We start from the raw sequence: 25,856 nt of genomic DNA, 5'->3' as shown, positions 1-25,856 counted from the left end.
GCCTCGTCCTTCAGCCCTGCCCCGAGGTGCACCTCGGTCATTTCGGAGCCTGGCGCGAAAGGCCTTTGAGGCCCCCCCACCCCCCGCTGCAAGTTAAGCCTCACCCCCCTACTCACACCCACCCCATGAGAAATACAGTATATTTTTAACACGTGGGGTATATTTAGGCACAGATGCCGTCGCAGAGACAGAGCACCCCCCCCCCAATATTCCGCCCCCACCCCGCTGTCTCCAAAGCACACTTGGCCACCCAGCACAGAGCAGGCCAGCCGTGACCACTCCGCTCGCGGCAGCCTGAAGAGGATTGGGGGGCCCTCGGGGGGTGGGGGGTGGAGGCCCTGGACTCTGGCCCCAAAGTCCAGGGGTCAGAGCGCCACGGCCCCCAACCAGGCTTTCCTTCTGGCGGCCGTAGAGAGGGGGGAGAATCTCCAGGGCGCGTCTAGAGCGGGGAGTGCCCAGCCCCAGCCCAGGGGGCTTGCCGGGCTGAAAGCTGCCCCCCCCGCCACGTGGGTACCTCTTCCCCGCGCAGCTGCCGGAAGCAGTAGCCGAAGCCGGAGTTCTCGCCGTAGCCACCGCCGGGCTCACGCGGGCCACTCTGGGCCAGGACGCTGTAGGGGGCCGGGCGGGTGAGTGGGCGGGCAAGCGGCAGGGCGTTGGTGTCCGTGGGCAGCTCCTCGGCCACCCGCTCCACCTGGTGGATGGTGACAGAGGCCTCTGGCGGATGTGCCACGTGGACGTTCACCATCGATGCCACACCTGGGAGGGGGACCGGCCATGAGAGCCGGGCAGCACTTGCCCCCCCAGGCTTCTTCAGCAGCAGGAGGGCCCCTGACTCCAGCCCCCCAAGCGCCCACCTGGTGCCCTCTCGGGACAGAGCTGCTCCTGGGCCGAATGCTGCTCCGCTCCAGAGAGCTGCCGGGCTGCTTCAAGCCGGTTCTGAATTCTGTTCCCATCGTGGCCCCCCAGAAGTCCCTGGGAGAGCCCCCCATGTGGGGCATGCAGCTGGGGCCCCTCACCTCCCCCCCGCCAGCCCCAAACTCCAGGGTCCCTTTGAGCTCCCACCAGGGGTTTAGTGGAGCAGGGATGGGCTTCTCTGGACTATGGGGGCTGCTGCTGTGGGGAGCCCCAGCGGCTGCTTCCGCACTCCTGGCTGAGCAACGACTTCACTGGCGACGGCCACGGACGGGCTCCTGCTCTGGCGTCATCACCCCGCTGGCTGCACTCCAGGCTGGCCCCGAGCCAGTGGGGCACACACACTGCAGACAAAGTGCTTCTGCCCACACCAGCTAGCATGGCCTTGGCCGCCGGTGCTGCAGCATCACGCTGCAGGCACTGAGGGGGTCCTCCCCCCTCCCATGAGCCCGTGGGGCTCCTCCTCCCGTGGCCCCCTCTTACCATCTCGCTCCTGGTGGTGGTTTGCAATGGGCAGCGTGTACACAGACTTGGTGACGGGCTGCACTCCTCCCTCCGGCTGAAAGTCGGCCCCTCGGCGGGTGGGGGTCTGGCCATGAAAGCGAGGAGGGGCCGGGATGTGGCAGAACTTGCCGGTCCAGCTGGGGGGGCAGAGACACTTGTCCTTCTTGAGACAGACCCCTCCATTTTGACAGATGAGGGGGCACAGGACTGTGGGGGGAGAATGCAGGTCAGGGAGGGGACACGGGACACAGCCCAGCCGCACCCTCCGCTCTGTGCCTGGCGCTGGAGGGCGCTGAGGCTCCTTGCAGCAGGACTCAGGCCCGTCGCGCAGGCTCCTGAGCGTGCCCGCTGCCCTCAGCCACTCACAACTCCCAAGGAGACTCCAGATGCCAAGCACAACTCGGATGGTGCTGGGGACCCCCACCCCTTGGAGGCCCTGGGGGCCGCCTTCTCCCCCAGGTGCCCCCTCCACCTGGGGCAGCAGAGAGAGGGTCTTTCCAGTTGTGGCCCCAAGGTAGACTGCACCTCCTAGAGGGGCTCTCCTCCTGGCCCGGTCCTTCCAGTGCCAGGCCTTCCTCTCTGCCCCACCCGTCACCTGAGCTGCTTTCAAGCGGCCTCTTCCATGGGCTCTGCTGGTTTCACGGCTCTCCTTGCCGCTGCCGCCTTAATGAGGACACAGCTGCATCCTGTTTCAGGGTTACCTGACGGGGGGGGGGGGGCGTTGCACCGCCGAAGGGCAGCATCAGCCGGGCTAAGGGGCACAGCCAGCCTGGCCCCGCCCCAGTGCCCTGCCCCTTGGGCACACTCCCTGGGGCAGAGACCCGACGGAGCACAGCCTGTCCCAGCTCCGCCCCTCGCGCTCAGCCCTGGGGCCAGGGCTCCCTGGAGGCTGGGGGGCAGCCAGCTGCCTGGGAGGAGGGGCGCCCGCTTGCCACACATTCCCAGGCAGCCGGGGTTGATCTTGGCTGCGCCCGCGTCTGTCTGGCAGAGCGAGGAAGGGGGAGAGCCAGCCGGGCCCAGGGGAGCAAGTCGGGGTCAGGCGGCGGGAGGCAGACAGAGGGGAGCTCGGCAGGCCCACGGCGCCCGGCGGGGGCAGGAGCCCCACAGCTGGGCCAAGGCAGGGGAGTCCCCTCCCGCCAGGCTCCGGGGGGGGGGCAGCGCTTGGCCAGAGCGCAGGAGGCCCACGGCTCCCGCCCCGCCCTCTGGGCCAGCTGAAGCTCATTCCGAGGGGCCCCTCCTTGTGGGCACCAGGAGATCTTCCTTGGCCAGGGTGGGGTGCCGCCTGCAGGGAGGGAGCCTGAGCAGAGGCCCGGGGGGGGGGGCTCCCCAAGGCCCCTCCCCCACGCTGGGGCAACGGCGCCCTCCGAGCCAGGCGCCCCAGCTGGCTCCTCATCTCCCCCGCCTGCCCAGCGGCCTCTGCCCACCACAAGGGCCAGGCCAGCTGCTCCCCAGGCTGCTCTGGGGCTCCTCGCTTGAGCAACTGGGGGGGAACACCAAGTGCCCCCCCTGCGCCCCAGAGCGCCAAGGAGCCAGCGCTGCTGCCCTTCTGTGCAGCCCCTGGAGGGCAGACCCCTCCCCACTGGTGGTGGTGGGGGAGAAGTGGTCTTCCTCCCTCCTGCCTGCCTGCCAAGCCACAGCCCAGACCCCCGAGGAGCCCCCTGGGCTCCCCTCTCCAGCCCCTCCAGTGGCTGAGAGGCCAGCAGGAGAGCCCCGGATCAGGCCCTGCCAAGGAAGGCTTTGCTGTGCCTGAAAGAGCTGCTGCCAGTCAGTGCCTGCCAAGGCTGGCCTGAGGGCTTGGCTCAGCAGGAGGCAGCTTTCTGCTTCCATCTAGGAGGGCTGGTAGCTCAGGAGTGCTGAGTGCAGGGGGGGGGGCAGCTGCCATTGAGGGACATGCCCCCCCCTCCCAGCCCACCTGGCCAAGCTGCCCATGTGCTGGGACCGAAGTGCCCCAGCCTCGCCCAAGGATGTCTGCTGGCTGCCCCCCCCTCCTCCGAAAGCAGCAGCAGCTCTTTCCGATGGCCGCTCCAGCTGGGCCTTCGCCAGCCAGCTGTGGCTGCTGCCCCTCCTCCACCCTCCCAGGGCCACAGCCGGGCAGCGGCTCCCCCTCTGGGCAAAGGGCAACCCCCAGGGTGTTGGCTCAGGCTGCGGGTGCTGCCACGCTCAGGGCACCCAAGAGCCCCAGGCCCCAGATGCCGCGCGGACCCTCGAGTCGCCTCCAAGAGCCTTCCCAGACCGGGTGAAGAAGCAGAGCAAGGGCGGGGGGGGGGGGATGGCGCATTGGCCCAGGAAACCGAAGCAAAGCTCCAGTGCCCAAGGGAGGCCCCGAGTCGGGTCCGGAGTGCTCTCCGCTCGCGCCGACCTCAAGCCCTTCTGTGGCTACTCAAAGCAAAACCACCTCCTGGGAACGCTCCAGCCATCCCAAGGCAGGGCAGGGCTTGGGAGGGGCCCCAGGAGGCAGGGCAAGGCAGGTTGGGCACTGAAGGGGAAAGAGCTCAGAGTGCCACAGAGCATGTGCAGAGGGCACTCCTTCCCCAGCAAGAGGTCTGCACTCTGGTTGGCCTTGGCCATGGGGGACTGATGCCGAAGGAGGTCCCCCGGCGCCCTCCCACTGACTTCTTGGCAGGCCTCCACCTGTGGAGACACCACCAAGTGGGGGTCAGAGAGATCCCCTGCCCTCCTCCCGAGCCGCCCCCCACCTGGAACGGGACATAAGAGTGTGAATTGCCCCATGCGGTCGAAACGGAGCCCCTAAAGAAGGCGCCCCCGACCGGGGGGGGGTGTGAGTTCCAGTCCCCCAAGGGATTCCTGCGCCTCTTGGTAGTTCCTGGTACTTTCACTGGGGACCAGCCTTGTCTGTTCAACTGCTTGTGTGGGGGGTCTGTGGGGTTTTTTCTGGTGGGGGTGGGGGGAGGATTCTGCACGACTGATGGCCTCACCTGCAGCGCTGAGATTGTAGGGGGAAGGGGAGCCCACTTGATGGGCTGCAGAGCAGGGGTGGCAGCACACACCCCCCCCCCGTTAAGGGCAGCAGAGTGGGGAGCCGGGGGGGCAAAAGGGGACCCCCCTCAGAGTTCATCTCACGTGGGGTTCAGGGCCTGCCTTTTTGCCAGAGTTTCTGGAGCTGCATCCAGCACTCAGCGTTTAACTGCAAGAAAGCCGGAGCCCAGGCCTGCCCGGGAGCCATGTGGCCTCTTGCTGGGGAAGGAATGTGCCTTCTGCACATGCTTGGAGGCACTCTTTGCTCTCTCCCCTTCAGTGCCCAACATGCACTGCCCAGGTGGACATTCTCCTGCCTGCTGACAGGCCTGGTGTGTGTGTGGGGTGTGTGTGTGCCAGAGCAACAGCAGGCTACACAAATGAAGGTGGGGTGGGGGGTGGGTGCCCATGAGGCTTCCCACCTCAGCCAGCCAAACCACTTGGGCCAAGCCCAGAGGCCAGCGCCCCCCCCCCCCCGCCAGAGCCTCTGCAGCAGAGTGTCTGCAAGAAGCGTCCCTCCCCTCTCTGGGGAGCATCGAGCAGGACACGCCCCACAGCCACGAGGGGGGGAGGGCAGAGGCACAGCCCTCCCCCCAAGCACCCATGTTGCGCTTCAAGCTCTGAGGCCACGGAGGGAAACTGAGGCACAGGATGGTTGTGGGGCCGGAAGGGGCTCTGGGAGGTCAACCCTGGCCCCCTCCGCCTGCAACAGCTTTGCAACTCTGCTGGATCCGGGGATGGAGTCCCGGCCCCCTGGCTCCCCGCCCAGGGCAGCTGGTCCCATCTGGCTGGGGGGGGGGGCAGGCTCCTGTTTACCCTTCTAGTTCCAGCTCCAGCCTCTGAAGGAGGCTCCAGAATGAAGCCAGGGCAATGGGATGGGGGGGGAGGGAGCACCCCCTGTCAAGCCTCTTTGGATGGGCCGCCCACCCCATGGCTCCAGGGGGGCAAAGAGTCTAGGTGCCCCACTCCCAGCACACACACCCTGTGCGCTTGTCCACGGCATATGTTTTGGGCAGCAACTCCAGCACCGTCCCCCTAGAGCCCCCCCGCCACTCCCCTTCCTATTTCTCCCCCCCCAGCTCACTGCCCTGGCTGTGCTCCCCACCTGACTGGCCCTCAGAGGCCCCTTCCCTGAAGCTGCCAAGTCAGGGCAATTGGGGTCGCTCACCCCAGAGAAGGGCCTTCCTCGGGTGCCCCCTGCGAGGCAGCCGCTGGAGGGAGGGAGGGAGGGAGGGAGGGAGGGAGGGAGGGAGGGAAGCAGCCATCCAGCCCGTCATCCGGCCCCGTGGAGCAAGCGGGGGTGGCTGGGGGGAGCACTGCCCTCCCCTGGTCCTGGGAAACCCAAGTCACGTTTCGGGGGGGGGCGGGGGGGCCCCGAGCCTGCAGAGGAAGGTGCAGACACCCACTGGAGCAGGCAGGCAGGCAGGCAGGCAGGGGCACGAAGCCCCCCCCAGCCCCTCCCCTGAGATGCACCTGAGTTGCAGGGGACACAGGCCCACCCCAAGGCCTCGCGTGTGGGGAGAGCACATGCAAAGGCCCTGCAGCTGAGAGGGTGTGGCAGTGGCAAGTTGGGAAGCTGGGCCCACCACTGAAGAGACCCCCCCACCCCCACCCCCCGGTGTGCGCCTGGTCCCCTCCCCCTCCCCAGCCAGGCCGTGCATGCAGAGCCCCCCCCCTGAGTACTCACAGACACGGAATCCGGGGGCCCCCTCGGCTGGCCGGGCGCTCTCCCCACTGTAGAGGGTGGTGGCGTTGCCCCGTTCACAGTGGTTGGTGCAGCGCCCCCCGCTGCAATGCACCCGGCAGACCATGGGGGTGAAGAGCACCTTGACCCTCTGGGCCCCCCCCGGCAGGTGGCCCCAGCCCAGCAGCAGCAGCAGCAGCGCCCCCGCTGGCAGGAGGGGGGGCAGGCGGCCGCCGGGGAGCATGGCCCCGAGCAGAGGAGGGCACCGCAGCAGCAGCAGCAGCCGCCCCGGGACGCAGGCAGGCAGGCAGGCAGGCAGGCGGAGCCGGCAGGCGGGGGACGCGGCGCCCACCGCAGCCCAGGCCCCCGACCCCCCAGCTAATTGGAAGCAGCCCGGGGGCGGTGGGGGGCGGGCGCCCAGCCAAGCACAATGTTGACGAGGGACGCTGTTAACCCTTTGGCTGCTTGGCCAGCCCAGCCCGGCAGCCTCCCTTTGCACCCCGAGGCAGGAGCAGCAGCCCAGCCAGGCAGCGGAGGAGAAGGGCAGCCTCCAGAGTGGCTGGGGCCGGCAGGGAAGCCGCCTCTCCCCAGGCCCCCCCCCCCCGAACGCTCGCTGGCGACGTCAGACTCCGCTGTCATGTTGTAATGCACACGCCCCGCCACACAAGCCCTCCCCCGGCTGCCAGTTGCCAAACCTCCCTGCGGGCTGCTCACGGGTGCTGCCCCCACCCGCCGCCGCCACCCTGGTTTGGGCTGCTGCCGGCCGGGCCTGGCCTGGCCCAGTTCCATGCTTGCCTGCTGGTGCTTCCCTCCCAGAGGTCCAGCGGCAGAGCGCCTTCCCGCCCACCCCAAAGAGGAGGGTCTCTCCTCTTCCACATTTCAGCCCCTTTCAGAACTCTGAACTGGAAAGCCCCACATGTGGGGCGGGCCCTCTTTCCCCGCGGGAGGGACTGGGCTTGGGACCCAGAGGCGGCCCCTTCACCAGAGCCCTCGGCCTTGACGCACAAGCCTTCGGACCCGAGCGTGTTTCTGCCAAGGGCCCGGTGCACAGCGCCCCCCCGCCCCCCGCCCCCAGCTGCTGGACCTGCTCCAAGCCGCCCTGCCCTGGATGGGGGCCAGATGGCCCCGCCTGCCCCCCTCCCACTTGCACCAGCTGCTCCCAGCTGGAGAGCCCCCTCCCCCTCCCCCAAACTCTCCCTCCAGCTCAGATGGCAGGAAGGAGGACAAACATCTGTGCCCCATGCAGGGGGTGGGGGGAGGAAGAGGGAAGGGGGCACCCCGCTAACCCCCCCCACTCTCAACTCCTGCCTCCTCCCGAGGTCATGCAGAACGACCCTAAATTCGAGGAGTCGTGGATCCCCTTTCCATGGCAACAGAAGGGCCCAGGGTGTGTGTGTTGTGTGGAATGCATCACCCGCTCCTCTGGCTTGCTGCAAGGCAGGAACAGGAGGTGGGGTTTCCTGAGAGGGTCCCCAGGGAGGAAGCAAGAGGGTGTGGGGGGAGGCAAGGCTGCCCGCCCGCCCCCTCCCTCCCTCCCCCCTCCCTCCCCAGCTGAACCCTGCCTGGCCCTCCCATCACAGCCCAGCCTGACATCATCGGGAACAACCAAGAACAATGGAGGCGGGGGGGGGCGGCGGGAGGGGGGCTGAGAGCTGGACACAGGAGGGAGGGAGGGAGGGAGCTGCTCTCAGGCGGGAGGGGGAGCTGGTCCCAGCCGAGCGCTTCCCTGCTTCCTGCTTCGGACCCACAGAGGACCCCTCTCCGCTGGCAGGAAAAAGGCAAGAGGGCCTGCCCCCTGGCTGCTCTTGGCCTGGAGGGCAGCCCTGCCTTCTGGGCCGAGGTCCTGCCCCACTTGTCCAAGAGGACACAACTGCATCCTCAGGAGGCGGGAACAGGTCAGGCCCACGTGGGCAGGCAGGCAGGCAGCAGCAGCCACACAGCCTCTCCCAAGCAGAGGAGCTCCTGCACCCCCCTCCCCTCCAGCCACGGGCATTTGCCCAAACACCCTGTACCTGGGGGGGCCCTTCGCATTGCTGGGGGGCTGCCCGCTCGGGAGGCCAGGTGCTCTGCCAGGATCGCAGCCATCTTCTCCGAGGGGCCCAAGGCCTTTCGCCGCTGGAGAACCACCTGGAGCTCAGCCAGCCTGAGAGAAGACAGAGCAAGATCAATGGACACCCGGGGCAGACCCCCTCCCTCAGTCCCCAGCTTGCCCCATCTCCAGATCCTCCTTTAACACGTCAAGGGGTCCGTCCCATCCCTTCTCACCCACTGACAGACACACCAACAGCCCTCAGACAGAGCTGCCCCACTGCTGAGGGAGGGAGGGGAGCCACAGAAGGCCAGCAGAATCGGCTGCATCTGGATTGCCCCATCCCCTGAGTGAAGAGTCTCTGGTAACTTCCAGATTAGACTACTGCAATGCACAGTGTGTGGGGCTGCCTTTGAAGACTCTCCAGGGAATCCCGGAAACAACGAGGTTGACGAGGTTGCTAACTGGGACCAGTTAAAAGGATAGTGCTAATTTCAAAGCCACCCCACTGGTGGCTGGTCCATTTCTGGGCAGAATTGAAAGTGCTGGCCATCATCAAGGAAGCCTTACGTGGCTGGGGACCCACCAGGCACCTGAAGAACTAGCCCCTCCCACACGGGCTGGCTTGACGGCCCATCCCTCCCTCTTGCTTAACCAGTCCCGGATCCATAAGGGGACCCATCCTCCTCTCATCCCATGAGGGCCACGCATACTCAGGAGCCCTTGGTGAGGGACGTTGGCACACTTTCTGGGGGAGTTGGATGCACAGCGTCTTCTGGATCAGCCAGTCCAGCAACGGGATGGTATTCTCAAAGGACTCCCCGAAGCTGGACATCCCCCTGCAGAAGCCAGGCTGCTCCTTGCTCAGCAAGGCTTGGTTTCCTACGGGGTGCAAATGCCAGCCTCCGTGCTGCCCAGTAATTCACTTAGGACAAGGGTGAGGCATCGGCCTGTAATTGCCTAGATCCTCTTTCATCCCAGATTTCTTTCTTTCTTTCTTTCTTTTTAAATGTTGCTACATTGATGTAGCATGGGAGGAGAGCTGGTCTTGTGGTAAGTAAAGGAAGTTGTGCCATCGAGTCGATTTCCACTCCTGGCGCCCACAGAGCCCTGTGGTTGTCTTTGGTGGAATACAGGAGGGGTTGACCATGGCCATCTCCTCCCGTGCAGTGTGAGATGATGATGCCTTTCAGCATCTTCCTATATCGCTGCTGCCTAATCTAGTACCAGCGGGGATTCGAACCAGCAACCTTCTGCTCGTTAGTCAAGCATTTCCCGCTGCGCCACTTAAGATGACTGGTCTTGTGGCAGCAGGCAGGAATTGTCCCCTTTGCTAAGAAGGGTCTGCTCTGGTTTGCATTTGAACGGGAGACCACATGTGAGCTCTGCAAGATATTCCCTTTAAGGGATGGGGCTGCTCTGGGAAGAGCAACACCTGCCTGCTTGCATGCAGAAGGTTCCCTCCCTGGCAGCATCTCCAAGAGAGGGCTGAGAGAGATTCCTGCCTTGGAGAAGCTGCTGCCAGTCTGGGTAGACAGTCCTGAGCTAGATGGACCGATGGTCTGACTCAGTCTATGGCCACTTCCTATGTTCCTATGATTACCTTCCTGTCCTTTGGTAAAAAGGCAGATGTGACCCATGTTACATATTGTCTACGAAAAAGAGCCTCAGTTTTACTTTTGAGTTCCCTTTACTTTTGAGTTAACTCTGGAGGGAATTCCATCCAACCTTGGTGACTTGTGGACTCCACAGACATGTCTGTGTGTTTTTGAGAGGCAGGGTAAAAGGCCTACATTACAGCAAACTGTGTCAATTACCCGTTAAGCATAAGCTGCTGTTCTTAACGGAGAATGGAGTCCCCACACGACCCTGCGGTGATGCAAAGTGCAGCTCCAGCTTCTCTGCAGTCACCCCGTCTCACACACACACACACCCCGCCAGCCCTCTGGCTTCTGATGGCCTCAGAGCTTTCTTGGGTGCCTAGCGCTTCCACAACCTCCTCCTTTCCCAGCCCGCCAGAGGTGCACTGGGGCTGGGTGCAGTTTGCGGCCATGGAGCAAGTCTCCCCCTCCTAAAAGGAAGGGCTGGCAGGCTGCCGGAGACGGCCACGGGGGTCTCTTTAGCCATGCCCGCTTCAGCACCCTAACCCTCTCATTAGGGACCCCCAGGGTGCTTGCAGTGAGTGTGTGTGTTGTGGGGCGGGGGAGACGGGTCCAGCCCACCCCTCACCCCCCCACTCACGTCAGAGGCTGCCAGCGAATTGCCACAGACTTCCGGGGAGCGCTGGGGGGCTGGGGGGCCAACGTGGCTGTGGGAGCAGAGTGCTCACAGCGGGGGCCCACGAATCCCGAGTGGCAGCTGCAGCTCTGCGGAGCTTTGCACTGACCCCCATTTTGGCATCGAGGGGTGCAGACAGCTGCAGAAGAGGAGACAGGTGGAGCACATTAAGAGCCCTCCCTCCCACAGTCTCCAGGTCCCGGGGGAGGGGGGAGCAAGCCTAATCCCCACCCCCCCGCTGGTGGCGGCTTCATAGGGAAGCAGGCAGGAAAAGGCTGCAGCCCATCCATCCTTTTCTGTGGGGGAGGGCAACCAAGGTACTTTTTTTTGGGGGGGGGCGTTGTCGTAAAGATGCTTCCCAAGTGAGAAGGGAATCCCCAACAGTGACGTGCCAATGCTGCCACCTGCTGGCCAACTGTGAATCTGCATGGCTGGGAAGAAAAGTGAAGCTTTCGTCCCAGGCAGCAGAGGGGCTGAGGGTGGGTGCTTCGGGGGAATCCAGCCGTGGGTCGGAAGCAGGCGAGCCCATGCAGAGCTCAGCTTTCTCACCACCAAGAAAGCACAGCCCATTCCTTAAGGCCGGATTGGACAAAGGGGGGAGCCAGCAGCATATATCCGCCCCACCACCCCAGGCCCCAGCAGCCAACCAGCTCCCTCCAGAGGCTCCCAGGCAGGGCATGGAGGCTGCCGCAGCCCCCCCTCCCCTCCCCTCCCCTCCGGGCCCACTGCTGCAGCCGGGTGGCCTCCACAGGCTCCCAGGATCTGTAGCGGCTGCTCCTAACAAGCCCGCAGGGGGCGTCAGAGGAGGCTCTGCAGGCGCCTCTGCTGCCCGGAGCTCTCTCTCCCCCCTCACTCGGGCATTGGCGAGCAGGCGGTAGCTACCTCACGCAGCTCTACCTGATGAATGGCCGGCCTGCTGGAAACCCAGCTCTCCTTAACGCCAGGCCGGGAAAGAGGAGCAACTGGGGCAGCTCCGGGAAGGAGAGGGGCACCCTGCTGGCTGGGTTGAGGACCAGTGGCTCCTGCTTGTGGCCACCACCTGCGTTTCAGAGATACACTGCCTCTGAGTCTGGAGGATCCATGGTTTAGCGACCATGACTGATCTGAGAGTCCCCTCAGCTGCCCTTTGGAAGCCAACCCCTCGTGGCCGTAGTCAACCCCATCGCCCCATCAGGGAAATGCGGGCTTCCAAACCAGAGAAGGTGAGCGCCAGGCAGCCTCAGTCCCCCGGAAGCCCCTCTCCAGCCCGGGCGGGGAGCAGCAGAGGCAGCTCCAGCTCCAGGCGGCGAGAGGGGCGGAGGGTCTCCAGGTGCAGGGACAGAGTGCAGGCAAAGGCTGCTGCCCCCTGAAAGGGCCCGGCCGCCCGCCCCGCCCCGCCCTCTCCATACCTTTGGTGCATCTGCCTGTCTTGGGGGCCAGAGACCAGCCAGGACAGCAGCCTTCGCCACAGAGATGGGGCCTGGAGAGAGAGGGCATCGTGGGAGGCCGCGGGAGCCGAGGCAGACACGCTTGCTTGGGAGGGAACCGGCTGACGGGGAGGTGTTTGGGGGAGGCCCCTCGCCTGCGGGAACACCCCTGTTTCTTCTAGGGGAGCGATGGCCCCGTGGGCTCCCTTGGGGTGCAAGAAGGAGCGAGCAGGTGCCTGCAGGCGCTGCCCAGGGAGGGCTGGGAGAGCCCCCTCAGCTGGACACCCCGGAGCTGCCGCCAGGCCAGGCCAAGCGCTGGAGCTAGTCTGGCCCAGCAGGCGGCTGCCCAGGCAGCAAATGCAGGAAGGCCCCCCCACCCGGCCCGGCAGTGGTCCAGGACCAATCCATCTTTGAAAGGGGACTGTTGCCCCCCCCCCGCAGGACTGCTGCCCTCGAGAGGGGCAAGGTCCAGACTCGTCCTGAGGCGGCTTCCTCTGCTCGAGGGGAGGGGGGCCGCCTTCCTCCCCCCACGCCATGGTCTCTCTGATGCCAGCAGCTGCTCTGCCAGTCAGTGATCAGCGGCCCTGGCCCTGGCCCAGCTCTTCTGCCCCCCCCCCCGCTGAGGCATTGGCCGGGCTCCCCCGCCCCAAAGGGCGATGCTGCAGCCCTTGAGGGGTGGGGCTCTTAGCCAAGACCTTGCCAAGAGCACGTCCTCCTCCCCCTCCCGCCGCCCCCGCTCTGCCCAGCACACACAGCCTGACACTTGGCCACTCTGGGCTTCTCTCCATCACGCAGCACCTCTACTCCCAGCCCCACATCTCTGGGGTTCCAGAGAGCAGGAGTCCCTGTTCGGATCACGTGACCTCCAGGCACGTGCCCCAGAACCTCTCCGCTGAGTCATTAAGCCCCAACAGCTGGTGGCTGCATGGCGGGGGGATCTTCCTCCTCTCCCCCTGTTCACCAGAGAGAACCTTTTGCCCTCCTCTGGCCCCCTCTCCTGAGGACCCCCCACCCAGGGGAGAGCTGCTGGCGCGGGACGCCTCTGCTCTCCTGCCCCCTGAGATGCCCTGCCCCAGCTGCCCCCACGGCTGACCTCCCACCAGCAGCGGCCTTCTGCAGAGAGAAGGGCAGAGCACAGCTGCCTGAAGGTGCTCCTCTTCCCGCCCCACAGGCAGGGCAAGGCAGGCTGCCCGCCCATGCTCAGGAGCACTCTTCTTTCTGGGGCTGGGCTGACACCAGAGCCCCGCGTCCTGCTCTCCCAGCCTGGGCTGCCCTCCACGCTCAGACCCCTCTTCCCTCTCCGCCCCCCCCCCAGCTAATTCCTGACATTCTTGCCCTGGCTGGGACTCCAGTTACTAAGTGGATTTGCAGCCCCCACTGAAGCAGCAGCAGCAGCAGCAAGAGAAGGGGCCTCTCTCTCCATCCCTCTCCGTCCGTCTTTGGCGGGGGTGTGTGTGTGAAGCACCCCAAGGGCTGGGGAGGGCCGCCCTGCCAGCCCCCACCCCCAGGCTTGCTTCTGCAAGGGGAGAGGTGCTTCCGGCTCACCAGGGGCCCCACCCTATCCGGGCCACGACTAAGGAGGGCAACTTCACCCACCTGACCCCTTGCTAAAGCAGGAGCAGGACCCAAGGGGAGCGAGGCTTAGCTGCAGAATGGGAGCACCTCTGAGCACCTGCAGAGTGCCAGGGGGCGGGTGGGGAGGGAGGAGGCCGCAGGGCTGGGACTGGCCGCAGGAGGCACCTAGGGCAGGGGCTGCTTTCGAGCTGGGCTCTGCACAGCCAGGTCCCCAACCTGGCGACCCACCTCACAGGGCTGTTGTGGGAGCGGCCAAACCCGAACCCAGCAGCACAAGCGGCCGTGGCTGGGCGCTCCTCCAGCCCAGTCCTGGCGTGCCCAGACGGGCCTCAGCCCCCGGCCAAACCACCAGGCCCCGATGATGAGAAGAGCAGACGCGCCTGCCTGCCGCCGCCAGCCCGCCCCTGGACTCCTTCAGTCTGCAGGCCGGGCAGGGTCCTCTCGGGGGCGGGCAGCCGCCCGGCTCTCCGCTCCCAGGTGCCCTGTGGGCACCGCTGCCCGTCGAGGCGCGGGGGGCGCTGGCGGCAGCAGAGGCAAGTCCTCCGGGCAGAGGGGCGGCTTCTGGGAGCCCAGACCAGACCCGCAGAGGGTGGGGGGGGGGCAAGATGATCATGGGCCGCCGCCTCCTCAGCCGCCCCGGTCCTCTCGCTTACCTGGCCGCTTTGGGCGCCTTCCTGCGCCTCGCCTCGGCTGGGCCGTCGCGGGGAGGACCCCCGGAAGCGGAGGGAGCCGCCAAGCGGAGCCCCCCAGGGCGGCGCGGCCCTCGGGCAGCCAGCGCCAGCGGCAGGAGCAGCGCGCCCAGCAGACAGAGCGCGCCCAGCGCCGCCGGCCGCATCCTGCCCGCCGACGGCGCGCGGAGAGGAGAAGCAGCGGCGCGCGGCTGGGCTCGGCTCGCCGCCAATGAGCGCCCAGCCCGGCGCGGCTTCCCCTCCGGCCCCGCAGCCAATAGCCAGCCGCCGGACGGGGAGGGGCTCCGGACGCAGCGCAGGTGCTGGGGGCTCGCTCCGGCCAGGGGCTGCTGTTGCTCCTGCCGCCGCCGCCGCCGCCGCCGGGCGCACTGCGGACTCTCGGGCGGCAGCAGGACTTGCGCGGCCTTCCTCGGCCCTGGCCCGGTCCTTTGGGGGTCGGGGGCCAGGAGCGCAGGCGGCGGCGGCGGCCTGATGCCTCCCAGCCACAGCCCTCACCGACCCCCTCTTCGGCTGGCTGCGGGAGGACTTGAGAGACCTGAAGAGGCGGCGAGGACCCCGGCTGGATCGGGCCGAAGGGCGCCCGTCGAGCCCAGCCAGCAGCCCGTTCCCCCGCTGGGCAACTGCAAGATCCCTCTGGAAAGTCCGGGAGGGCAAGAGGCCACCCCAGAGGTTGATGTTGCCCACGGAGAGGCCTCCTCATTGCCTGGGAGCCGGCGAGAGAGCCCGCCCCTCCTCCAGGAATGTGCCGAAGTCCCTCCGGGGACCTTCTGTGCCCACGGCGGCTCTCACCACATCTCGTGGCACCCAGATTCACACGATCAATCCTGTGGCGGAGGAGCGCCCCCTTGCGGCGCGTGTGTGTGTGTGTGGCCTCCCCAGCCGGTCCGTTTCCTCGAGCGACTCTTGTTATGCGAGTATTGCGAGACAGAGGAGGGGGCGTGGGGGGGGGGCTAGCAAGAAATTCCGGGTGGGCCAAGGGAAGCGCTTCTGCATCCCACTCAGGCTGCTGCGCCCCCCGCCCCGCTCAGGAAAGGCGGCGGGGATGGCCTCCCAATGGCCCTGGCCGGGGTGGCTCTCTGCACCGGCCTCCCTCCAGGCTCGGGGCCGGGAGGATGCCTCTGGACCCCAGCTGCCTGCAGAGAGGGGGCCGCTGCCTTCAGCTCCTGCTTGCCGGACCCTCAAGGGATGCTGCTGCTGGGCCAGCAGGGTCTGCGGCAGAGCTACACGTGAACACTCTGGGCACACGCCCCCCCCACCCCGCACGGGTGGGCAACACCAGCCACCAGCCCCCTCGCCAAAGGGCGGCAGCAGCAGCTGCTCCTCCCCCTCCCCCCTCAGAGGGTCAGTGCAAGAGGGGCTGCCTCCCCTGCTGCATCCTCCCCCCTCCCCCAGGGCGGCAGCCGCCACCCCGCTCCTCCCCACCGGCCCGTGGATCCTCTGGTCGCAGGCAGGGGGGCTGCTGCAGAGGGCCCGAGTCCACCACTGCCCCTGGGCCGGGGGGTTCCGGGCTTGGCCTCCCCCCTCATGGACACAGGCTTTGCCAGCCCCCAACCCTGCTGAGCCCCGAGAGCTGGGACCGCCATGCCTGGAGGAGGCGCAGATCATGCCCGCCTTCTGTCAGCCTTGACTGTGCATAGGCCAGCCCGGAGGAGCCCCCGGGGGTCTGGCAGCAGCACGAGAGGGGGACGAGCCCCACCCGGGAGCGGGGGGGGGGCTGGAGGGTGCCCAGAGGGGGGGCGGGGGGGTGCTGGGCCATAGCGCCGCCGCGGCAGCAGCAGCAGAGTCCTTGCTTTGGATGCCAAGGCCCCAGCCGGCTCAGTCAGTCCCTGCTGGCAGCAGCAGCAGCAGCAGCCTCTTTAGGCCGGGGAAAGACTCGGGCCCCTTCCTGCATTCCTAGGCGGGTGGGAGTCTTGGAGCCAGGGGCACATGGAGGGGCGGAGCCGGGAGCCCGGGGGCAGGGAGGGGCGTGGCCTCCCTCTTGTGAAGCGGAGCCACTCTAGGTCGGGTGGGAGGCGCAGAGGTGTGGCTGCCACTGAGCGGAGGAGGGGTCCACAGCACCTGCCCCCCCTTCCCTGCATCATCTCCCTCACTTCGAGGGGCCGCCACGGAGAGGAGCAAGCGCAGCCCCCCCGCAGCTACACCTCTGGGTGGGAAGCGAAGCCTCCTCCCACCCCCCACCCCCCGCAGGCCTTCTTAGAGCTCCACCATGGGGGCGGGGGGGCGGAGTCGACCTGGGAGGGCCTTTGCCGCCGCTCGGCGCCTCCTGCTCCTCCTCCTCCCCCCGTCCCGTGTGGGGTCTCCCCTCCCAGACATGGACACCAGCGGCGCCTCTGCTTTTTGCAAGCAGGCCAGGGGTTGTGTTACGGGGGTGTGCCAGGCTGGGCCCTGAGAGGTGTGTAGAGAGCCCGGTCAGCAGGGCCTGTAGTCGCCCCCTGCTCCCCCCCCACCCACCCCCGCTCCTGGCAAGACACTGGCACGCGGGCACATTGCATCCAGAAAGATCTCCTTGTGATGACTTCAAACTCAGTTGCATATAAAATTCCGCACATACAACATGGTTGTTAGAAAAGCACCCCCCACCCCCCTCCGGAATCAGAGTCCCCTTTGGCACATAGGCAACGGCAGCGCGCCCCCTCCCCACCCACCAGTCTCTGTGGTGGGCTGTAGAAAAACGTTGTTTGGAAGAACAAGGTGGGGGCGGGGGGGGGTCTGTGGCTGCCTCTGTATTTAGAAAGCAAAGGATCCTGGATTGTGGCCCCAGGGCGCACCCCGCCCCCCCGAGAGGGAAGGCGAGAGCTGGTGCCCTCCCAGGGTGAGACCAAGGTCCCTGCAGAGTCTGGGATTGGGGGGGGGGTCTTCTCGGTCTGCCCCTGAGAAGCCAGCCTGAAGCAGGGCAGGATGATGGCCGCGCTGCATGAGCCCGCTGCTGCTCGGGCTGGCCAGAAAGGCAGCTGAACTGGGGCGAGGAAAGGAACCCCAAGGTGGCCCTTTCCCCCTTGCCCAGCGGCGGGATCGCGGCTCCAGGGAGGGGGGCCTCCAGAGCTGGACCCTGCCCCCCCCCCGCTTGGCCAACCGCCTCAGCGCAGGTCTCTACTTGCCCTGCAGGGGGTGCTGTTCCCGTGCCAATCTTTGCTCAGCCACTTGGTAAAGCACTTCGAGCGAAGCAGCCTGGCTGAGCTCCCCCCCCCGCGCCTGCCCCCCCACTATGTCCGTTGAACAGACCAGCTCCCCCCCACTCCCGGAGGAGAGCTGGGTGTTAAGGCTGGGGTGCCCAAGGAAGCTCCTTTCAGGTAGAGCCCCCCACTCGGCTCCCCAAGTGTATCAAGGACTGTTCAGAGTCGAGCAGAACTGTATGGAAGCCCAGGAGGAGAAAGCCCCTTGGAGCGGGCAGCTGCAAAGGGGGGCCTGGGGGGCACCAGTCCTTGAAGTGGTGCCGGCAGTTTGGGAACCTGCCCAGGTGGGTACAGGTATGTGGGGGTGGGGGGTGGGAGCAGCTGGTGTCTAATTTGGGGAGGGCAGCAGTGCCCGGAGAAAAGGTCTGGGAGCAGCGGGGGGCCCCAGCCCCTGCTTGAAGCCCCCTACCCTACCCACTTTAGCTGTGGTGGCAGTGGCAGCTACTTGGGGAGGGGGCAGGTGGGGCCTCGTTGTGCTTGTCAGTGTTAACGGGAGATGGGCACGTGGAGGGCCACGGAAGGCAGCCCCCCCGTGTCTTCTTCAGAGGCTGTGGGCCAGTACAGAGGAGCCCCCGAGCAGCAGCAGCTGGCCTCTTCCTTGGCAGAGGTGGCGCCCCATCTCCAGAGGTGCTGAGACCGACCGATCGACCGCGGCAGGGAGAGGCCGGCAAGGGGCCGTGGGGCCTGCCCAGTTCTGCCCGGAGGAGCCGGTGGTCGAGCCCGGCCAGTCCAGCAGGAGCCTGCGGTGGCGAAGGCTGGGCCCCTCCTGGCCGGCCGAGGCCCCCATGCTCCACTGGCGGGAAGTGTCCTTGGGCAGCGGCAGCGGCACTGGGGCTAGAGGGTGGTGTAAATGTAGACAAAGATGATGACCAGCAGGTTCAGGATGGTGCCCACAATGCCCAGCATGGCCAGGATGCGCTCCTCCCGGTCCTCCTTGGACTCGTGGGGCAGCCGGGCGCTGGGCCCCTCGCCCGCCCCTGCAGCGCCCGGCACCATCCTCACGTGCAGCTTCTCGACCCGCAGCTTCAGGTCCACCTGCTGGAGGGGGGGGGGGAGAGAGGAAGAGGCGTGAGAGCTGGGCGGAGGGCCCTCTGCAGCACCCCCCCCGCTGGTCACAGAAGGACAGAGACTCCCCCTGCCAGGGCCTGTTGCTTGCCAAGGGGGGGCTGCTAAAATATGAGGGGGGCTCACATCTCTGCTCGCATCTCCCGCTCCTGCTGCCACCAGTCAGTGGCCCCCCCCAGCACCCTCAGAGACCTCCTCCATCTGCCTCTTCTCCCTCACTGCCCCTGAGGCCCAGAAGGGCCCCCTTGCCCCACCTGGGAGGCCTCCTTTTTGGCTCCCTCCACCCCCTCCTCACCCCCAGCCTTTTCCTGAGGCCGCCTTGGGCAGCACGACCCCCTCCTCCCCACACCCCACTGGAGCAGGAACAGACCCACCTCCTGCCCTGGTTTGCCCGGCCTCTGTCACCAACCCTGAGCTGAACTGGGGGTGGCGGCAGCGGCGGCGGTGGCAGCAAGGGTCTCCCAGTAGGGCACAACCATAACACCAGTAACAAATGGAGTTATGTGCTGGGAGGAAAGAAGATAGCTGGTGGAAGCAGCAAGCCTGACTGGCCCCCTGAGCTAAGCAGGGTCTGCCCTGGTCGCAAAGGAAGGGGAGACTAGAAGTGTGAGCAGCACTGGAAGAGATTCCCCCCCTCAGGGGATGATGGGGCCACTCTGGGAAGAGCAGAAAAAGGTCCCAGGTTCCCTCCCGTCCTGGCCCACCCTGCGCCAACTCCTCCCCGAGACTGCTGCCTGCCGGGGCAGGAGCAGCCTGGCTTAATGAGCCGGGGGGGGGCACCAAAGGAGGCCGCTCGGGTGGCTTCTTTCTCTCTCCCACCCCACCCAAGAGCCGCACTGCCTGCAGGCTGGAGCTGTTAACTGCACAGCTCTACCTGGTGAATGACCAGTCTGCAGCAGCACAGCTGTAGGCAGGGGGAGGGAGAAAAAGGGGAGCAAGCTGAACTGCTTCTGGGAAGCAGAAGCAGAGGTGCCTTTTCTGGTGCCTCCCCCCACCCCACCCCAACTCATTAGGATCAGCTGCTGCTGCCCGGAGGGGGGGGAGCTGGAGCCTGGCGAAGTGGAAGCCAGAGTCTCCACTGGAGCAGCCCAGCAGATGTGTGGCGGCAGCAGCAGCAGCAGCTTTTGTGGACCACTTCTTGCCCGCTGAGGCAGGGGCTCTTCTCGGCCACGGAAACCTCTGCCACGACACACCCCCCGTTCGCCTCCAAGGTGCCGGCTGAACATGGCTGCTTTAGAGCGAGCGGCCGTGGCCCCTCCTGGGAGGCACAGGGCCACCTTCTCCTTCCAGGCTTCAGGGCTGCCGAAGGGGGAGGCAGACTCACCACGCACTGCATCAGGAATGGCAGGCCGGTCCCATGGGCCCCGGGGCTGGCACAGCAGGCCCTCCTCCTCCTCCTCCTCCTCCTCGGTTGGCTCAGTGGTGCCAGGCCGTGGCTGCAGGGGGCTGCGGAGACAAGGTGGCCCGCCATTAGGGGGCAGGCCAGAGCCCGGCTTTGCTCTCAGCCGTTGCCTCAATGAGGAGGGGCAGCCTGGGAGGGGGACCCCAGAGACAGGCAGCCCGTGAGTGTAGACGGAGCCAGCATGAGCAGGGAAGCACAAGGGCGCGCCAGAAGGGTCTCTTCTGAGTCCTTGTCCCCCCCCCGCCCCCCGGCAATAACACAAACAAACACAGCTTCTTCCTCTGTCTCCCCACCTTCCTCTCCCTCTATGGCCTCCTTGCATAGAACCCCCTCAGGGTTTTCTGAAAGTAGCAGGTGCCAAGATGGTACAATGCTCATGAAGAAGGAGAAGGAGACGACTTGTATTTCTGTAAAGGCAAAGGGTGCGGTTGAGTCGGTGTCGACTCCTGGCGACCAAAGAGCCCTGTGGGTGTCTTTGGGAGAATACAGGAGGGGTTGACCATTGCTGGGCACAACATTCTGTACAAAAATATGCTTCTCTGTACAAAAATATACTCAGTGCACTAAAACAAACAAAAATAATACCATCCTAATTATTGAAATTGCAATAAAACTAACCTTATAGTCCAAGTAAGACAGAATAACAGAAGCAACAGTAAAGCCAAGTTCACAAACCAGGGCCTAAACATGTCCACTGGAAGGCATACATTTGCCTGCCAAAAGGAGAGCAGAGAGCATGAACGTCCTTGAGCACACCGGGCTCAGTGGTGCTACCACAGAAAAGGCCCTGTCCTGCCTTGTGCCCCCCTGTTGTACTTCTGAAGACAGAGTGTGAGGGCACCAGCACAATAAAATGCAGCATAAAACCACACCAGGTGAAAATGCAGCATTGCCATAGCGAAAGATAGAGCTCTAGCAAGGCCTCTGTGGGTGATCTTACAGGTTAGGCACCTTCCTCTGGTGGCAGATGATTCTTAAGAGAAAGGTGCACATGTGCGTGTGTGTGTGTGTGTACGCATGCACATGGAGGGAGGCACTTGTAAGTGTACGGGAATGAAGGCGAGAGTGTCTCCGTGTGTGACCATCCACTCACTGTCTCTTCACGTGCCAGAGAGAGAGCGCCATGCGGTGTGGTCCTGAGCGTGTTGACGTGGAAGCGTATCGCTCTGTGTTCGGGGGGGTGGTCACATTGTGCACCCCTGCTAGGCCCAAGGGCAGACGCGAGGGCCAGAAGATGCTATTCTACTCGCAGGAGTAGCAGAAGCCTGTTCAGTGGCAGGGATGCGCTTGGGGGGGGCGGGTTTCATGTGCCCATTGTGGTGATGCCTTTGTGCAAGGACACATGGGAGTGGGGCACCTTCTTTGTCTGCTTGTGCAGCAGCCCCTTGAAGGGCCATCGTTATTATTCCGAGTATTTATACACGACACTCTCAAAGCCGTTCCCAGGAGGAAACGGTTCTCTGTGGCAAAAGGGCCCACCATCGAACACACTCACAAGACCCCCAGCAACAGCCACTGGGAGGGAGGCGAATGCTGGGCTGAATGGGAAGCATGGTCCTCCCCCCCGCCCCACTGACTCCAAGGCAGCCCCCAATGGCCTCTCCACAGACAGCCTGCCTCCCACCATGGAGCGTGTCTGTCTGGCCTCCGACTGGCATCCAGGAAAGCCAAAAGCTACTCCCTCTGGAGGGTCCGTGTGGTCTGTGTGGGTGCGCACACACACACACACACACACACCCCTATGCTCAGCCACCCACGCCAGCTGCCACCCAAGTCTGGCCACATGTGATGTGTCCATAGTTCCCCAGTCTCCCCACGGTCCCCTGCGCAGATTAGCAAGGGGGGACCGTGGGACCCCCCCTGTGCTGGCTGTTGTGCGTCTACTCACGGCTGTGGGAGGGGCCCCACACATGCTGCCAGACCAACCAGCCAGCCAGCCCTGTGCCCAGAGGGCAGGCCCTGAGGCTGGCTTGGCTGAAGAAGAAGGCCCTACCCCTTAGCGCACAGGGCTCTCGTATCCATGCAAGGAGCCGTGCGTGGGTGAGGAGATGCCCCCCCCCGCACACTGCTGCTTCTGCTCCTGTGTTGCACCCCTGCCTGACACCCAGAGCCCTTTCCTCCGCTGGGCGGATCACAAGCTGCATGCTGCTGCGTACGGACATATCGCACAGTGCCGAGCAAGCAAAGGAGCAACGGGCTCCGTGTGTGTGCAGGGGGCATGCATCTGTGGCCCCCCCATGCAGCACCAGGCCCCTCTGTCTCTGTGCACTGCTGCACTGGGCATGGGGTCCCCACCATGCTGAACTGCGTGTGCCTGCGTGTGTGTGCTTGCATCTTGTGGTCCCCACCAATGGCTGCCATGGACCTCCGCCTCCCTTCCCCCCCTCTCCCCCCTCCTCCCCCCATACCTGTGCGGTGGCCTTTCTGGCAGTGCTGCTCTCGCAGGCCCCTCGCCCACGGCTGCCCATCGCCTCGGTCACAGGTGCCCCTCCCTCCTCCTCGTGCCTCTGAGCATGGCTAGCCTGCAGAAGGAAGAGAGGCAGGGTAGGGCTGGATCGTGGCATCTGGGTCGGCAGCGGGGCGGGGGGGGCTTCCCTGGGCTGTGCTGGCTGGCACCCCAGGGGTTGTGCCTTTGCAAGGCCGTGACGCCCCCTGGCTGTGGCTGCAGAGTCCATGCACGCCCCGGAGAGTGACCCCCTCCCCACCAGCCCCACGGCGCCCCTCCCATGCCAGTCACATTATGGAAGCACCTAGAATGCTCCTCCTCCTCCTCCTCCTCCCTCCTTGGCAGTGCCAGCCTTTGCCCCATCCATGCCTGGCAGAGGGAGAGGGGAGAAGCCCCCGCCTGCCCTCTCTCTACTCACCTCAGCCCGAGCAGGTGGCTCCAGCGGGCACCTCAGTGGCTCCTCCGCCTTGTGATGCTTCTTTGGTGCGAACCGGGGGCTCCCTCGCGCGCCCCCCCCATCGCTTCTCGCCAGCTGAGCGCCTCTGCATCGGTCAGAGACAGTTGCTAGGCAACTGCCTCCAGGAGTTACATCCTGCCTCCCGCCCGGGCCCTGGAGATGCCTCCCAGCCGAGAGAGGAAGAGGAGGGGGCCCTCTCTGAGAGTCGGGGTAGCATCGCTCTGGCGGGCAGCTGATGCCCCAGAGAGGGAGACGGGCAGAGGCAGCCCCCAGGCGGCGCGCCCCAGAGCATCGGGCGGGCCCCTTGGAGCATGGCGCGCAACAGGCGAGGGCGAGGGAGCTGCGTGGCGCTCAGAGCCCCCCGCCCCCGCTTCTGGCCGGGAGGGAGGGAGGGGTGAGGGGCATGGGCGCCCCGCCCCCGCCCCCCCGCCCCGGCCAAACCGAGAGGAGGCAGCCGAGGCGAGGAAGAGGCGGAGCAGCAGCAGCAGAGCCCTAGGCAGACCCGAGCGCCGCGGACTTCGCCCCGGAGCACCTGGGAGGCGAGGGCGGGAGGGACCCCACGGCCCGGGGCCTCCTTCCTGGCTGCTGCTTTGTTTGGGGCCGGAAGGCGGGGGGAGGAGGAGGAGGAGGAGGAGGAGGAGGAGAGGGTGCTCCCCCACTTGGGACCTTCCCCCTGCAGAGCTGGCCACAGGCCCTGGCAGCACCCCCCGCCCAGCGCTTCTGCCGAGGAGGGGGCGCTGAGTGGGCCGCTCTGGGGCCGGAAGGCCTGACCCCCGCCCGGTCGCCCTCCTAGATGCGCAGCAGGGCCCGCCTGCAAGCAAGCGGCGATGGCAAGGGCAGGAGGCACTCAGCACGTGCTCAGAGGCACTGCTCCGTACTCTTATAATGCCCCAGGGCGCCGGGCGCCCAGCCACCCGCCACCCCAGGGACAGCCCAGCCAGTCGTGGTTCATGCTTGCCCCCCCCCCCAGCAGAAGGGGCAGTGATGTCCTGGAGCGAAGAACCCAGGTGTCCGGGTTCCGAGGCAGGCAAGGAGTGTGGCCCTTACTGCTGCAACCACTAGGCCTTGCTCCCTGTCCCTAGACAGCCACCGCATCCTGTCAGGATTATATAAGCCAAGGCGAGCGGTGCCGGGCCGGGGGGGGGCACAGGGCGTGATGGGGAGGAGCTGGCGCTGAGCCCGTTCCGGCTGACTCACAGGCAGTTACATAAGCAGGCGGCGGTGCGGCCGGGGGGGGGGGCGCCGTGCTCTTCAGGCTTTGGGGAGGGGCTGGGGGCTCCCTGCTGGAGCGACTCACCAGCCCCCCCGCCCCCCGCCAGCTCCTCAGTGCCAGCTCCCGGGCCGGCTTCACGCTTCATATGGCAGCGTGGGCGGCGAGTGGGGCAGTCTCGGCGGCCCCCGCCGCCCCTCCGCCCGCGCCCCTCCAGCCAGGCCCTCGCACAGGGCTCTCCGGGGAGGCGGGACTGCGCCCTCCCCGAAAGGGGGCCGCGCAGGGCCCGGGGCTCCGCAGCAGCTCAGGGCTCCGCCTGGCACCTCCACGCCCGAGGTGTGTCTGTGCGTTGCGCGGGGCGGGCTGGAGGCACCGGCACCGACCCGGGCGCGCCTCAGCAGCCCCGCTGGGAGCTTGGCGGGAGTCCGTCGGGCAGCCTAAGAAGCGCGGCAGCTGCGGGGGGGGGCACTCAAGCCCCCCCCCCGCCCTTTGCTGAGGCTCGCTCGAGGAAGGGCCTGCTGGCTCGGGTTGCCCACTGTCCCTCGGTTCGGGGCTGCAGTCTTGGTCCCTCGTGTATTGCATGGCGGCGTCCAATTCCGTGCCCTATTCCTCAAGCAGACTCGGGCTCGCGGTTAGCTGCAGGCGCCTCCCAGCCAGACCCCACAAACTCGCTTCCCTCATTCCGGCCATGAAATGTGCACAACTCTACCGCATGGAAAGGATATCCTTGAGGCACTCAAGGGCCCCGAAGAAAACTGGACGAAACTCCAAATCCTTGTGTGTAAAGCTCTGTAGATATATGATGTACAAACCACCACTTGGTATATAATTGTGCTTCGGTAGTTGGTTGGTTCAATAAAGAAAATTACCGGATGGCAAGAGTGCCGCCATGCGCTGACTGAGGTGAGGGCTGCACAGGCTCACCTCCCAGAGTGGCCCCCCAGCCACAGTTGCCGGCCCAGAGGGCAGAAGGCCTCCAAGGGCCCTCTTCTCCTCATGCACGGGGTCCCCGCCACCATGTAGGGCACCAGCGGGGCAGGGGGACACCCACTCCTCTCCCCACACAAACCCCTTTTGAAAAGGGGGGGCCTGATGCCTCGTCTCCCCCCCCTGCAGGCCTCTTCTTGGCTCTGGCAGGGACAGGATCCTCCCTCCCCCAAGGCTTAGGCAGCAGGGAGGCCACAGGTGGCGAGGGGTGGGTGGGCTGTGGGTCTGCGAGAGGGAAAAGTGGAGGCAGAAGGGACATGGCAGCACTTTCAGCCTGACACCTCCCGCCCCCCCAGGCACCACCAGCAGCGAGGAAGGACCCCTCCGCCAGCCTCAAGGAATGCCCTAAGAACTGAGGGCGGGAGGGAGGGAGGGGGGCTCGGGCAAGTTGGAAGCCACAACAGACCTTGCAGCTGGGGAGCCAGCTAGAGGAGGAGGAGGCGGCGGCCTGATTGGCAGGGGAGGGGCTTCCCACCAAGCCACTGGGCAGCTTGCTAGGGGTCCCTTGCCCCCTCCCAGAGGGCCAGGGCCACCTTTTGGCTTTCATCCACGGGCCCAGCGGGCCTCTTCTTCCTGGGCTGCTGGAGTGGACCCCACCAGTGCTCCCTCCCCCCCCTTTGCTTTAACCTTGCAACCCACCTGGGGGCTTCCTTCAGGCTTCTGGCTGGGATCTCGCTCTGCTGCTGACACTTGGTCCCTCTCCAACAGGGGTTCTGCAGGCTCCCTGCAAGCAGCCTCGCTTGGAACTTGCATTCTCTGTTCAGATCTTGGGTAGGCCTGACCTCAGGACTTCTGTGATGTCACAGCAACTCAGCCAATGACCAGGGAAAACCTGCAGCCCAGCAGGTAGCAGCCCCTGACTTTGTCCTTTTTAAGCACACTACTATTTTTCTTCCAGGAACTCCTGGGACAAAACTAACAGCTTGTGCTGTGTTTGGCCTCTCATTCGGCTTCATTAGCCATCAAACAAGGCATTTCCCAGGATGCCTTGCAATCAGGAGCAGTTCATCCTTGAGAGCCAAAGGAGACACAGCTGCCTCTCCTACTCAAAGCTCCCTTTGCAC

General features: G+C 65.8%; 1 protein-coding gene across 5 annotated transcripts in view; it reads right to left on the bottom strand.

The window, feature by feature from the left end:
- LTBP4 (latent transforming growth factor beta binding protein 4) overlaps positions 1–14,323 on the bottom strand; it is a 30,077-nt gene extending 15,754 nt beyond the window's left edge. For 3 of the 5 annotated variants that reach the window (XM_053267344.1, XM_053267346.1, XM_053267345.1), the window contains exons 1-6: positions 14,017–14,323; positions 11,771–11,841; positions 10,347–10,521; positions 8,089–8,219; positions 1,396–1,623; positions 515–756 (exon numbers count right to left, since the gene is read on the bottom strand). In XM_053267344.1, the coding sequence (XP_053123319.1) occupies positions 515–756; positions 1,396–1,623; positions 8,089–8,219; positions 10,347–10,521; positions 11,771–11,841; positions 14,017–14,198 (1,029 nt within the window). In that variant the 5' untranslated portion in view covers positions 14,199–14,323. Of the gene's footprint in view, positions 1–514; positions 757–1,395; positions 1,624–6,079; positions 7,121–8,088; positions 8,220–10,346; positions 10,522–11,770; positions 11,842–14,016 lie in introns of those variants that run through there. The other 2 variants (XM_053267347.1, XM_053267348.1) reach the window with 2 other exon arrangements.
- Positions 14,324–25,856: the final 11,533 nt, after the last annotated feature.

This window comes from Hemicordylus capensis, chromosome 7 (genome assembly GCF_027244095.1).
Source record: "Hemicordylus capensis ecotype Gifberg chromosome 7, rHemCap1.1.pri, whole genome shotgun sequence".
Classification (NCBI taxonomy): domain Eukaryota; kingdom Metazoa; phylum Chordata; class Lepidosauria; order Squamata; family Cordylidae; genus Hemicordylus; species Hemicordylus capensis.
Note: the sequence above shows the minus strand (reverse complement) of the source record. Positions and strands in the feature narration are given on the sequence as shown.